At 43.8% G+C, this 15260-nt stretch overlaps 1 protein-coding gene across 1 annotated transcript in view; it reads left to right on the plus strand.

Moving 5' to 3' along the window:
* Positions 1-15260, plus strand: part of RYR2 (ryanodine receptor 2) — a 3854281-nt gene that overhangs the window by 875375 nt on the left and 2963646 nt on the right. Inside the window, exon 7 of the mRNA XM_069607971.1 lies at positions 12808-12886. Coding sequence (XP_069464072.1) covers positions 12808-12886 — 79 coding nt within the window. The remainder of the gene's footprint in view (positions 1-12807; positions 12887-15260) is intronic.

Here is a 15260-nt window from a genome sequence, read left to right on the forward strand (position 1 = left end):
GTGTGAGAGTTGAGACTGAGAGAAGGATGGCAGTTGAAGAGGAAGAAGGGGGACAAGTGAAATCTAGAAGAAGGAGAGGAAGATAAAAAGAGGACGGTGAGAAGAGAGGAGCACTTGTAACGGAGGTGCCGGGAAGCTTCATTTGACTTCGTTCACTGATGTTGTACATTGATTTGGAATAGCAACTAATGCATGTTTATGGAGGCCGGAAAAGTCGATGTCTGGATTTTTAGGTTTGTGCTGATGTTGTCTATAAATTAAAAAAAATATATAGGAGAAAACAAATCTGAAAGAGGATTATGTGCACCTAAAAAGAAGGGAGCAGAGTCTAGACGGGTGCCAGTACCAAGGGGAGAGTTAGCCACGAGGTCCCTTTGCGGGTTGGGAATTTAATGCCTGCTTTTTGCAGGCGGTAAAAACCAACCCGCAAAGGGACCAGGGAGCTAATTACGGTACCACAATTTGCGATACCGTAATTAGCGCCTTCCCCATTCCCATAGAGCCCTATGGGGCAAAAATGGGAATGAGGAAGGGCAATGGTGGAAGGGGGAATTACCGCCCCGCCAACCTTGGAATAGGGCGGTAATTCCCCTTTCCACCAAGGCGGTGCCAGTATTTTACCGGCATGAACCATGGCGCTAATAGCGCCATGGTTCACCGCCATCCGTGTAATGAGGCCCTTAGTGATTAATGTGCTCATGGTGGCATAATGGTGACCTTTATGTTTCTGGCTAGCCAATCATTGGCCTCAGTAGCATAGGTCTCATCATTGCCCACATCCCAAAATGCAGTCACTCCCCCATATTCATTTAAAGCCAGAATCAAAGGTAAGCCTTTTGTACTTCTTAAAATGACTCACTGGCTTTCCCCTTCCCACCCTGGGGCTCAACGTCTCCCCTACACACACAACACAAATACAACTTCCACAGAAAACCTACTCCTTATTAATCCTCATAATGCTGGACATTCCATTGCAAACATGACCGGCATGCTCGGCCTTAGGACTTTAAGGGTTAACATGACATCTGTGAGGCGGGTGGGTTACTCCGGCACATGGTGACGTGGTATTACCATGGTCTGGCCCCCTAGCTGAGCACACAGTGAAGCATGTACCATTGAGGTCACGGTGAGCTGTACTTCCAAGATTACACATGACTGGGGGTATACATTTTGCACTACCAATAGGAACGTTCTTCTGGTTTGCATGTGCTCAAGGGACTTGTCAATGAGGCACATTTACAGTGCAACGGGGTGCGCATCACCTGAGTCACCGTGGCGGGGACCTCGTCATTCTCGCCCATTTCTCTCCGCACTCCGTGTCAGATTGCGGAAGCAACGCAGATGCTCAAGCGGCATCTTCTCCCTTCCCCAATAACTATTTTCTTTTATAGTCCCTGTATTCATTTGGAAGAGTAAACCCTCTTTGTTGCCTTTGCTTTTCCTGATTTACAGAGTTCCACAGCCTACTTTCTGCATCAATCTCTGGTAAATGTTTTGTCGCGGCTACACTCCTATGTTTGGCCCAAATCCTATTCTCATCCCTTTTGACCGCTCTGGGCCTACCTTTGGGTTGACGTTACTTCTCCTCATCACTACAACAGGTAAATCACCTATAATGCAATATGGCAAGCTGCTAAATACAATCACCCTCTTCGCCACTTGATTTCTCTACCTGGTGTCAATTTCCAAGGACATCTGGATGCTCGCGTTCAGTAGACGGGCCATGCTTTATACCATTGTGTTAATTTCAGAAGGATTCGAGGAGGATGCAACACATTGCATGCCATTCTCTTGCATGGCCTTTTGAATTGTATCAGAGATCATTTGCACCCGAATTCCTGCTGAGGATTCTTCTCAGCAAACTCTCTCTCTTGAAGATTTCCCTGGAATGTGATCACAGTTTCCGAGGTCTCAATCTTGCCCTTCTTCATCTTCCCGTACTTGGTCATTGTCGCTAGGAAACCATGGTGGTCCATTAGTACATCAGCCTTGCCTGGGACCTACTGAACCTGCAAAGTTTATTCTTGTAAGGCGGTTACCTACTTCCCCACTGCACTTGATGCTTTGTCAAGACCCTTCCCATCAAAACCTTTGCTGGTGGTTTGTGGTCAGTGTTTACCTTGAAATAAATTTCCCATGTAAAGCTTCAAAACGTCTGAATTAGCAGCTTGACAGGTAGTAAGTACCCTTTTATATATTGGCAAATACCTTGTCCAGGCTTCTTTCAAGGGGATCGAGGCATGTGGGATCATCTGTGTGGTGCACCCAAGTTGTAATGGTGCTCCCCATCTTCTTGAACCTCTGCCATTGGCCCTGTAGGTCCATTCCTGTTTCTGTTCTTCTACATCTCCTGTCCATCAGAGCACAGCACCCATCCTCAATGTAATGAGCCACATTTGTATTGGAATCTGGGTTCGTTTTGTTTATTCATACAGACACATCAGTCGAGGGGCCCTCGCCCTTACCATCTTTTGACCTTTCGCCCTGCATTCTAGCTCTTGCCCATCTCTACCTTTTAGGTTCCAGAGGCAACCCAGATAACCATTTCATTGAGAGGCACTGCTAGGTGTGTGGGTAAGATCCCCAGTAATTCGGCATCTGGCCACTAGAAAATGGATCCCAAGGCATTCTGCTGTACCCCCACACCCAGGGATATTAGCTTTCTATGGCACCCATCTTGACCTCACTTAGGACAGGGCCTTGGCTCTGAATAGCACAGCTAAAAATCCCATTCGCTTCTGTACCTATTCTATCCTTAGGCTCTTTATTCTGCATCAACCTGAAAGGCAAATGGTGCTGACAGAGCTGTACTACTGTGATTTTACGTAAAAAGTTAGCTAATTAACATTTTGTCTTCATAAAATGCTACGGTTTGGGTCAGGTTCAGTCAAAGTAGAAAAATACTCGCCCAACATAACTCTGGTGGACAGCCATTGTGTGGCCCGAACAAAGGAAATGTTTTGTGACCAGGTGGGGCAAAACGTTACCGTAGATTTGTTTGAATACCATGTCACCTAATGAGATTTCACCGAATTTATTTCACCGAAAATGGTAGGGAAAATGGTATATGTGTAATGCATAAAAGGTGGGGTGTGGGGTTAGGGTATAAGTTAGGGTATGGAGGGGTGAGGAGGAAACGGGGGTCTCCCCCCGCATTATAAAAAGGAAATAGAAAAAGTTAAACGTAGATTTCGTTTTTCGGTGAAATCTTAATAAGGCGAAATATTTTTGAAGAAATCACAAACATCTGGGGTGAAATCCACCTTGTGTGCTGTTGCCTGAGCAAAAAGCGTTTTTGAAGAACTGGACTGACAAATGAGTTCTATGTGGTCTGAGGCATATTTGATAAGGTTTATGTCTTTTCCTCTATCGAGCTGAACAACTCTCCCAGAGCTGTGGTTTTCTTGGCCTTGACTCGTAGTAGGGAGACATGATGCACCATTTTCCAGTGAACCATTCCTGCCAGCATACAAGGAATTCGAGACCACCACATTGTCGGAGACATGTCTTTTAATTAAGGACGTGAGTTGCCCTTGTCCCTTTCATGGAGATGCCTTATTCATTCGCTTATTGGTTGGAAGAGTGCACCAGTCATATGGATAGACTGGGCCAAACATGTGCCACCTTAAAATCACAAACAGTGAAATGCCTTGGAGCACATCTTTCACATTTTTAAGAAAAAACATATTTGCCAAGGAGTCTTGTAAAGATTAAGAAGACCCCCTATGAAAAGACTGACCAAACCCTTTCCTAAATTAGTCATCCAGAGCATTGCGATCTACCATGCAGCAACATCAGAGGTCTGGATCTGTCTGCTCTCTGAAAGCCTTGTGCCAGAGCTGCAGTAGCAGCACTGGACACCATTTTGGCATGCAAGCGCTCTCTATTTCAGAGGGTGTGGAATTGGCCACTAGCGTCATTGAAGCCCTTTTGCAACATTCCTTGCATCCCGGAGTAGAGTACGGAAAGTCGTTGTCTTGTACCAATTTCCAGGAAGCTAGATAAGTGAAGTAAAGACTGAGGTGGCTGATTTGCTGGCCCCGCTTAAGACCGCCAAACAAAAAAAATCAATCCTCTGAGCCCTGGTTCTCTGAGGAACTCAGGGCTGGAAAATTGGAGTGCAGACAAACAGAAAGAAAATGGCGAGCAAGCTACTCTTCTGAAGTGAAATCCACTTTTCGCCACTCTGTCAGTTTACCAAAACCTTTTTGGGCCATAAGGTGGAAACAGCTATTAACCAGTTTAAGGCTCTATTTGAGCTGGTTCAATCTCTATCCACCGCCACTAAGGTAGGTCCACATGCATTGCCATCACAGGATCTTTGTGACTCGCGTTCTTCTTTCTTTTACTCTAAGATCGAGGCTATCCGCAAAATTATTGGTGGTGGGGCAGGTCAGCCTTCTGCTGATCTGACTGTCAATGACCTTATCTCCCTCAAACCTCACCTGGTCTACCTTCCCTGTTTTCTCGGATGAGGATATACTCAAGGCTATTGGAGGAGGAGATCAGGTGGGACAGAGGGGCAAGGTAGATGTTGAAGAGCCACAGTGAGAGAATAGAGCCTTGAGGAACGCTGCAGGTGGAGAGTGCGATAGGAGAGAGAAAAGGGCCCAATTGAACCTAGGAAGGTCAGTCAGAGAGGAAAGAGACCAGCCAGTCAGCTGCCAGGCCTGTGATGCCAACAGTATCACAGAGCCAATTATTCACTGTGTCAAAGACAGAGGAAATATCCAGAAGGATAAGAACAGATGGAGAGTTGAAATCAAGATTAGAGAGCAAATCATCATGGGTGTCCAGGAGAGCAGTTTCCGTGCATCTGGCTGCTCTGAAGTTAGACTGGTGGTTGTGGAGACAGCCAACAGCTTCAGTGTGTTGGGACAATTGAGAGATAACCAGCTTCTACCGGAGTGTGCCCAGGAAGTGGGCGATGGAGATAGACCTCACAGATATTTTGCCTTGTACCATTTTCATTTAAGAGCTGTGTCCTTCTCCCTTTTCCAGATGTCTGGTGGCATTTTGAAAGAGCCACATTTCCATTTTGTGTGCAGATAATAAAACTCCCTTTATTATATATCAGAGAACCTCTCACCAGGAATGCTTGGCCCATGTTTCAGAAACATGCCCTAACTTACCATTCTCTCTTATGTATACTTTGGTCCAACCCATAGGTTACGTCTCATAATTAACTCGTTCAGTGCTATAGTCGTCGATAATCTACAAAGATGCACAAATGGCAAATTAATCTCTCTAACACTCCTGCTGTCACCTACCTGGGCAGTTATTTTGGGGGGTGGGATGCATTACTAGAAGACAGTAAAGCATACGAGAATACTTTTGACATATGGGGTTTTAGTGGCATCCTTGAATCAAAAGGGGGTCTAATAGATATTGTAACAAATTAGCAAATAGTAACACGCTGATGACATCTAGGGGTTTGCCAATGTACTGAAATAAACTGTGATGCCAGCAACAACAAGGAAATGATGGAGTTTTGCTGACTTGACTGGATGGACATGATGGAATACTGGTCCACATGGTCTATGGTGGGATATTGGTGACATTCAGAAGGGAGTATATTGGAATATTGATCAAAACACATGTGGCCCAAACTGCTTGGTCACATCCCTTCAGCATGAGACCACAAGCATCTCCAAACATGTTTCAGCCTCTAGTAAATATGCATCAAGCATCTGTGTGGTTGATGGTCCACAGTCTGTTCCTGCTAATGACGTTTATATTTAAGATAATTGAGTCAGTGAGGATAGAGTGTCTCACAGAATCTCATAACCGCAGGCTGCACCTGCACTGTCCACATAGCTTTCAGCAGCTGTTAGTGATGTACTGTCCATTGATGCCGTCAATCCTCTTGAGCTTGATATTCCTGGTGAGGTTTGTAAAATGTGGGCTGGTTGGTGTCCTTCCTGCTGCCTGAGTTCTTTTTTCCAATTGATGTTGCAAGTTTGGTAGCAAAGCATCCCTGCAAGTTGTCTCCTTCTTGTATATATTTGCTGCATGTCCTTCACCTTCAAAACACAGCCGGATACAAAACAGCCATGTTTACTTTGAAATGTAGGCCCATAAAGGAACATGGGGGTGGGTGAGGACATCCTGTACAGATTCACTGTTCTTGCTCCGTTTTTGGCTGATTGGTGAGTCACACTCACTTCGGCCAAGGCAAGAGCTGCAGGCAGATGAATAGAATTGACTCTGGGGTTGTTTTTGACTTCCTGGATGATTGTTTTGTAGCCCTTGGAGGCATTTTGGTAGAACAATCCCTGCTGTGTAGAATGAGTGTGCTCTTGAAATGTCTCCATGTGTTTGACAGTGGATTGGCGGATACGCAAATCTTCAAACATCGTTTTGTAGCCTATTACAAACTGTTGTGCACCAATAGCTTGTTTTCTCAGTTCCTCTGGGATTTATGTTTATCGCAGCATAACGTGTTTCTGCACGCCTTCATTGTAAAACCAAAACAGACAAAGTGTATGCTTTTCATATATGGTGTTGCTCCTAAGCACATCGTGAGGAACTACCTAATTCTTTCAACAATTCATTATAATTATCAACTTAAACTGAGCTGATAAAACCATGGCGTCACTTTAATTTTTGCCTTTACCAGAACTCATACTTACTGAATGTGTATCTAATAGATACAACCTTTTGTTTCAAATAGAATTGGCTAACAAATAATCTATTTGATTATTTAAAAAATGACAGGTTTTCATCACTGTCCCATCGAATCTCTACAACTTAATTCCATGGCTATGGCCCCCAACCTTTTCTTTACGCTCTCAACCTATCATTCAGCTCTGGCAATGCTCCCTATTACTTTGCAAAAGCGGGTATGCCTTTTCTAAAAAAAAAAGCCCTGTCTTGATCCCCATCTGTCCTATATCATCCCAGATAGTTTCTTCCTGCTCTCACTAACATTCTTCGAGTTTGTACCACCTCCAGGTTTCATGCCTTTGTTGAAGCTCATAAATGTTCAGAAGCACTCCTTGTGACCAGGGTTGGTCTCCCTTCCCTGGATCAGTTCAGGAATATCTTTAACCAAGTTCTGGTTTAACAAAAACCTGTTCAGTTCAACACAAAACAGCTCTTCTACTTATTGCGTCTTTCCTGTTGATAAAGAAAATGTATTTTCTACAAACAGTTGGCTCAAAAAACCCAAGCAATAGTGCTCTTCCACACACTTTCTCAGACTTCCAAAATAAATCATAAGCAATTGTTCTCTTCAACACAATGTCTTTCTTAGACATCAAAGGAAATAAGAAATCACAATTATTCTTCCATTGAAATGCTTTTGTCAGGATAGCATGACCACTACCTTTGGTGAAACAACACTTTGTTCAATGTTTCTTCTTCAACACCGTTTTTTCACAAACACATGTTGTTCAATCAACTGGATCTTTCCTGGTCTACTTGCCTGCCAGGACTAGCTCTAAAAGATCCCTTTCCTGGTTCACTCTCCCGCCAGTATGAAAACTCCTATCACTACAGTTGATTTCCTTGGTGGTAATATGGTTTACAGGCCTCGCCAATTTAACATATCATAGGACGCTGCCTCCTTTGCCTTCTTGTTCCTTCTGGACAACCTCTTGGTTGTTGAGGGTTATATGTTTCCCCAAGTTGACTGTTCACAAATGGAGAATTACTTCCTTCTTGCACTTCCACTTCTTTCAAGTAGCCTCTTGGCTGTGGGCAATGTAGGTTATACATTTCTCCAAGATGACTATTCACAAAGGGAGAACTATTCCCTTCTTGCATTTCCACTTCTTTCAAATATCTTATTGTCTATTGGTTATGTGGGTTACAGGTTTTCCCAATTTGACTTCTCATAGAACGGAAATTGTGCCCTTTTCGTCTTCTTTTATTTAACCACTTAGGGCTTGTATTAAGTCCTCCCCTTCTTAAGTCACGTTGCTCTCGCACTCCCTGCAACTTAATTATGGGAGCCGACACCGTTACAAGGCGCTGCCCTGTATCCTCTTGGTGGCTCACCAGTTACAGTGAGCAGCTTAAGCATCCTTCTCTCAGGTGGCGTGGTACAGCAGCACTTACTGTTAGCTCTCTGCATCATGGGGACCTCTCTGGTTCTCTAGACGTCTGGGTCTCTCTCATCCGAAGCCTCTGCTGCTCCATTCTACATGACCATGGCTCTCCAGGCCTCCTGTCTTCCTCACAGACACCAGTTTTTTGCCTTTCTGCCTGCTAGCCTCTTTGCACACTCTCTGACAGCAAGCCGCAGCTTGGGAGAGTGAAATCTCTCCTGTTCCTTCTGCTTCCACCTCTCTGCAGCTGAGTTTCATCTTAATTTTAAAGGTCCCGCTCAGGTGCCTTGTATCAAAACAACTAGACCGCATGTTTCTTTCAATGGCATTTCTGATCCTCATTGACTCCTGGGCCCTCTTCCTCATCTCAGTACCACAAGCATTATAGTTCCCGATGTCCATAGTGGGTTTAAGACTTTTAGATTCAATTAACATAGTAGTTATTTTAATTTCCCCCACTTTACAATATGACATCTTTGTTTCAGGGAGAGTAGGCAAATTAACAGAGGCCATCAAGTACCCTTGATTTGAGTCTCCTCCCATGCAATCCTCCCTCATAATACCACCCCCACGATCAGGATCAGGTAGTGGCTGCCTTGCCGTGACCACATGAGAGAAGCCCATACTGGGGTCTCAGTGATGATCTCACTAGATTCATCTATCTATCTATCTATCTATCTATCTATCTATCTATCTATCTATCTATCTATCTATCTATCTATCTATCTATCTATCTATCATATATATAGCTAAGGCTTTTACAAAAAGAGGCACCAATAGCGCTAATATAGATAACAGCAGAAAGGACAGGAGAACTAATTAAACAGGTATGTTTTCAGGCGATACTTTACAAGATTGAAATAAGAGAGTATGCAAAGGGAGGTAGGAAGCGAGTTCCAGAGTCTCAGGCTGGGTCACAGAAAAGGCGCGACCATGAGAGAGTTCTAACCGATAATGAGGTACCGAAAGAGAGATGGAAGAAGCAGAACAAAGCATGTGACCCGGACAGTAGGGCATGCTTTTCTTTTGCAGGGCTACGCAGCCTTGCCTGTACTATGCCCAATGAATCATGTAGCGGGCCTTTAAACTGGAGGTGTGGTCTGAAGGGCAGCCAGTGGAGTCTTTCATGCCAGTCAGATGTATTGGCCATAAAATAGGCCCACGGCTAAATGAACAGCCACATTTTGCAGCACTTGCAACCGATTAAACAAAAAAAGGGATTGAGCTAAAAATCAGGAGTTACAATAATCCATGCTGCCATTGATTGTGGCAGCGATAACTGAGGCATGAAAGGTGTCAGGAATGTAGGGAATAACATTTTTCAGCTGTTTAAGCTTAAAAATACAAGCCCTGCAAATTTAATTAATCTGAACATCAGGTGACAATGATGCAGGAATTTTAATGCTGAGATTTTTCACGGCTTTAGTTGGAACCGGCGGCTGGCCCAATGCAGACAGCCAAAAGTCAGATGCCACTTTTGGTCCCCGTTTAGTTTCAGACAATTACAATCTATCCAATGCCCTACAGCTAGAAGACAGGACGTCAGATGGGCAGCCGTGCCCCCCCATTTGAGGTTGAGCCTAAACTCTCGCTGGGTATCATCAGCATAGGAGAAAAAGAAAAATCTACGGGTGTGGAGACTAGCTGAAGGCTGAACATTAAAGTTAAAACATAGCGGTGAGAGGGCAGAGCCCTGTGGAACCCCACACACACAAGGTACTGGGGCAGATTTGAACAGGAACCGAGAGACAGATTCGAGACCCAATGATAAAAAGGACCAAAACCAATTAAATGCAATGCCTGAGATGCCAACATCTCGAAGCCAAGCCAGAAAAATGGCATGGTCGATGGTGTCAAATGCGGCAGATAGATCTAACAGGATAAGTCCTGCTACATCGTCCTGGTCGTGAATGAGTGCGGAATTGTTGATCACTGATACCAGGACCAATTCTTTTCCCATAAGGGGACGAAAAACAAGTTTCAAGGGATCAAGACCATTTGAGGCTTCAAGGAAAGACCTAAGTTGTGGTGTAACCACTGTTTTCAAACGCTTTATAAAAATGGAAGTAAAGAGATAGGCCTAATATTAGAAAAAAGAGATGCATCAACCAACGGTTTCTTAAGGATCAGTATCCCCAATGTGTGCTTTAGGCAGTCAGGAACCTGACCAAACAAAAGCGATGAGTTAATAGCCTCAACATAAATGTTTTCAATAGAGCTGATGATACATTTAAAGAGGTGGATGGGAATGGCGTCTAGAGATGAGGCCAATTTCATACAGAAGGTGGGCCGCACAACTTCAGCACAGTTAATAGGCTAAACAAGAATTGAAAGAGGGTGAATCGGGCCCCTGTGATATAAGTAGGGAGGCAAGGGATACGCCTGCTACAGAAGGAGCTGAACAACCAACCTTAGATCTAATAGCCTGGATTTCTGCACAAAAGAATTCGACAGTTTATAGCATAAGGCATGAGAGGCTGGAACAGAGAAAGAGAAAGTAAATCTTTCACTGTCTGAAACAGCTTTTTATGGGTATTTATCTCACACTGAATAGATGTTGCATAGTAGCAACTTTTAGCCAGCTTTAAGGCTGTGTTTTAAATAGACTGCTGTTATTTAAACAAACTTTGGACCTAGAATCATACTTAGAGCACCACTGGCATTCAGCCTGGCACAATTTCAGGCGTATGTTTCGAAGATCAGTTGTTAACCAGGGAGCTGAAGGATGGGATGGTTTAGATACCAGTTTCAAGGGCGCTAGTGTCTCGGCTGCTTCAAGACATGAAGAAGAAAGCCAAGTAAGACATAAGGTAAAGGGAACCATAATAGAGCAATAGTAATTCTAGGTGATCTTCTTAGGTAAGGAGGGAGAATCTACCGAATTCCAACTTCTTTGCAGCAATTTAAGTTGCAGAGGTAGGATTTGAGGGGGAAGTAGCGAGATTTCAAAAGGTATTAGATTGTGGTCCGACCAGTTAAGGACCAAGTGAGGAAACACCTGCAATAATTAAAAAGAAGCAAATATCAGGTCAAGGATATGACTTTTAATGTGAGTGGGTTCAGAAACAAACTGATGAAAATGCAGACGATCTCAGACTCAACAATGACATGGGCACTCCTACTGCCCTTATTCTCCTTGATCCTTCCGCCTCTTTTAAAATAGTTGACCATTCCAACTTGATAGACCAACTCTCAGTCGGGGAGATTTCGGGCTCTGCATTTGACTTGCTTTCCTCTTTCCTCACACACAATCTTCAGGCTGTTTATATTTCCCCATTCACTTCTTCCTTCTTTCCACTCACGTGTGGCATCCCTCGAGAGCTTTCCCTCTCCCCTCTTTTATTGAAACTCTACATCAAACACCTTTCTCACCTGATTGAATAATTTGATTTCAATTGTTTACCTAAACTGATGACATGCTGGTCCTTGTCAGAGTGGGTGGGGATCGAAGTCACCCAGCTGGCCAATGCAATACCTGCATCTTTGCAGTTTCAAACTGGATGTCCTCCAACCCCATCATATTGAACTTCAACAAAATGGAGATGACAATAGTTGGAGGCTTTTACACCATATTCCTAATCTGGCTACTATGTATGGAATTTGATTTTCACGTTGACCAGGAGCTTCCTCCCCTTCCCCAGAACAACACCATCAATTCTTATTGTTTCTGTCAGCTACGCCTCGTGTGTTAGATCCTACCTTACCTCTGCTCATATCTTGGCCGGGACGGCTCTAGTTCTGTCTTGCCTGGATTACAGGGATGCACACTACCTTGGACTACCTCTTTCTATCCCCTCCCGCCTCCACCTGACCCAGAATGCGGCTTCTTGCCTGGTCGCTGGTGTGAAATAATGTAATCACATTTCTCCCACTCTCACCAAACTCAGCAGGCTTCCTATTTGGCTTTGACTTCTTTTCTGAGACTCTTTGCACTGTACATTGATGATAGATTGGAACCACTGCCTTCTCAGGCTACATTCAACTTCCAATGGCCCTTAAAAACTCTCCCCTCTCGCTCCCACCAAAACCATGACCAAACAACCGCAGTGTCAAGAAGTCACTGTGGCAGTGAAAGGGTGCTTTACTAATAAAATAATGAAACATAACATAATCTAGCATTAAAGAAGAGTGTCACTGTAAAACAATAGCATTTCTGTAATTATCATTGTGGTTCACACATTCTTTTCCAAAAGTGTGCTTATAATATCAGTTAGCTGCATTATGTATCAATGCAGGGCTGTACGCTGACCAGTGGATAGTGATCATTTTAAGTCTACCCTCAGACCTTCTCTGCATATTTATCAAGTTGGCAGCCAGTGGATCCCCAATTGTTAAATCCTTTATGAGCACTTAGAAGGCCAAGTTATTCTCTTTCAGTCTGCAAGCCCAGGCCCGTGGACGCATTCAGCATTCCATTCAAGCATTGAAGAGTCTGCACTGTCTGCATGGGATTTCGTGGGTTCCATTTCATGAAGCAATAGGAAAAATGAAGTTACCACCTCTGCTGGTCTCGACCGCAATCTGCGCAATCATCCATTCCCCTCCAATAACTAGAAATTACCTTCCCTTACGTCTGTTCTGAAATTAACAGTGTCAAATTTGATTTTAAGGCTCATCTCTTTCTGCCCTTCTTGTAAGGCTGCTTTGGAACTTGCCTGCTAGTCTATAATGAAGAATGATGATTTTATTAATGATGTAAGAAAATCAATGATCCTAGTCAAAACCTGGAACTTATTTCATCTCCTCTTTCTCCCAGTACCTGTGCTGCCTAACCACCTCACGCTCCTCGACTGATAAACTGGCATTCGATGTGGGATTGCAGGAAGACACCACGGGTGAGTATGATTATGTATGGGCTGGAACAAAATGGCGGCTTACTGAAAGAAAGAGTTCTTGCAATTTGTGAAAATGTTTTTTTATCTAACCCTGAAGACCCATATTTAAAGAACAGATTGCTACTAATAATTTTAAGGCCAAATGTATAGTATAGTGGCTTAGGGGTGTCATCTACATAGGTTGCCAACTTAGATAATTCGGTGGCAATTAATGATTGCTTGTCACTTATACATCTTTGTTTAGTTTTGTTTTGAGAGTCAAGTTAGAATCTGCATTTCGAATCCTCAGAGTCATGAGTCAAAGACATACGGAGAGAATTGCAGTTCGATGCCAAATTGCGGTGACAGCTATTTGTGCTATTATGTGGTAGGAATACCATTCCAGTTAAACAAAGGTTACAGCCTGGTGTTTAAAAAACACAAAAACACCACAAGATCTTGCAGAGGTGATACATTTAGTAGACTAACTCATAATTGAGGCAGATAGCAAAATCACACATAGCCCTTCCTCAGGCCATGCACTATTTGTGATATATATGTCTCCCGAGCACAACATGAAATAATGACCATTCATTGCTGCTTTCAAATGATTGCAGAGTTGCAAAACAATCAAAGTGGTTTTTGCTAGGGCCGGGGCATGACAATCTACCAAATGGAAGAACCAATCAAGGTCACAAGATATCCAATATTGAATGGGCACAAGGGCAATGCACATATAGCTAATTGTTAGTGCCTATTTGCTTTTCATTCTGAAAACACTCCTGTGTTTTTTATTAGGTGTGCAGAGGCGCCCAGACCCACCTCGTACATTATTAGACTTTTTTTCATTACAATTCATGATGTTGGTGAAAATGCAAATATTCAAAATAACTCTTCCAGCAAAATATAATGTTCCCAGTCCCCCTTCTCGAGTCTGCTTGCCTGTTTATGTCTTCATGGTTGCTCTAGTTCAGGGTTGTCCACCTCCAGGCCTCCAGGGGCGAAAACATGTCGGGTTTTCAGGATGCACATCATTAATATTCATGAGACACATTTGCATACAATGCTTCTAAATGTATGCACATTTTTCCCCAAGAATAGTAATGAGGCACATCCTGAAAACCCGTCAGGATTCCGGCGAGGACTGGAGTTGGACGACCCAGCATTTTACTACCCATGTTGGTCTACTGGGATTTCCCACTAGCGGGTAGCATTTGCATTTTTCTAAAATGATTGCCCGGTAGTCATGTTTGTTGACTGACACATGCATGGCACGTAGAGCCAAATCAATTAATTGATTAAGTGGGAGTGTGACATGCCTGCATGGCAGATAACCTTTGTTAACAAATGAAACCAAGATATAAAATATGTTATTGGACAAGAAATGTTGGTATTGTTGTGCCAGATTGGCATGTTTCCATCAACATTGGATTCCCAAACATCGATAACGAAAAGGGCAATGATACCTTTGGCGCTTTGGCGAAGCTGCACTAGAAATACAAACACATGAATGAATGAAATGAATGTTTTAGCCACACAGGTGAAAGATATATTTGAAGGTTTCAATGATCAGTTCATCAATTGGAAAGACGCAACATACACTGGAAACAAACGGGGCAATGGGCCTCATTCCGAGTACGGCGCTAACCAATGGCGCTATTAACGCCTTGGTTGACGCCGTACCTGGACCGGCAGCGCCTTGGTGGATGGCGGAATTACCGCCCCATTCCAAGGTTGGCGGGGCGGTAATTCCCCATTCACCAAGGCTCTTCCCCATTCCCAAATGAGCCCCCATAGGGCTCAATGGGAATGGGGAAGATGCAAATAACGGTGACCGTTCATTACGGTCACCGTTATTGGCTTGGAGGCCCCTTTGCGCCCTCGACTTTAACACCTGCTCAAAGCAGGCGTTAAGGGCGAGGGCGCAAAGGGAACTCGGAGTATGGCGGTAAGGGATTACCGCCACCGGTCTCGTTACCGGTGGCCGCTATCCCTTACCGCCATACTCGGAATGAGGCCCAATGTCTTTGAAGGATAACCTGGATATGTTATGTTGATCACTGCGTGACAGATTGCTCGAAGGAAAAATGTGTAAAGGTGGAAGCAGCCGGGGGAGGAAAAACGAGTTCCGCTACAAAAACTAGAAGCTGTACAGGATCTGTATTGCTCATGCAGCAAATGTACAGGGTTCCTTCACATTTTGATTCAACCTCACATTTTGGGGTGATGATTACATTTAATTTAAAATTGTGAACCTCAGTGACCCACAAAGAAAAACAGTTTAGCAATTGATAGAAATGCCTGTGCTTTTCACGCAAAGTATGTCTAAGGACAACCGTGGTAATGTTAAATAAGGTTTCTCCAAGTCTGGTCCTCAACAACAAATCCACTCCAT

The sequence above is a fragment of the Ambystoma mexicanum genome, chromosome 4q (genome assembly GCF_040938575.1).
Source record: "Ambystoma mexicanum isolate Mex_15411 chromosome 4q, UKY_AmexF1_1, whole genome shotgun sequence".
NCBI classification, from domain to species: domain Eukaryota; kingdom Metazoa; phylum Chordata; class Amphibia; order Caudata; family Ambystomatidae; genus Ambystoma; species Ambystoma mexicanum.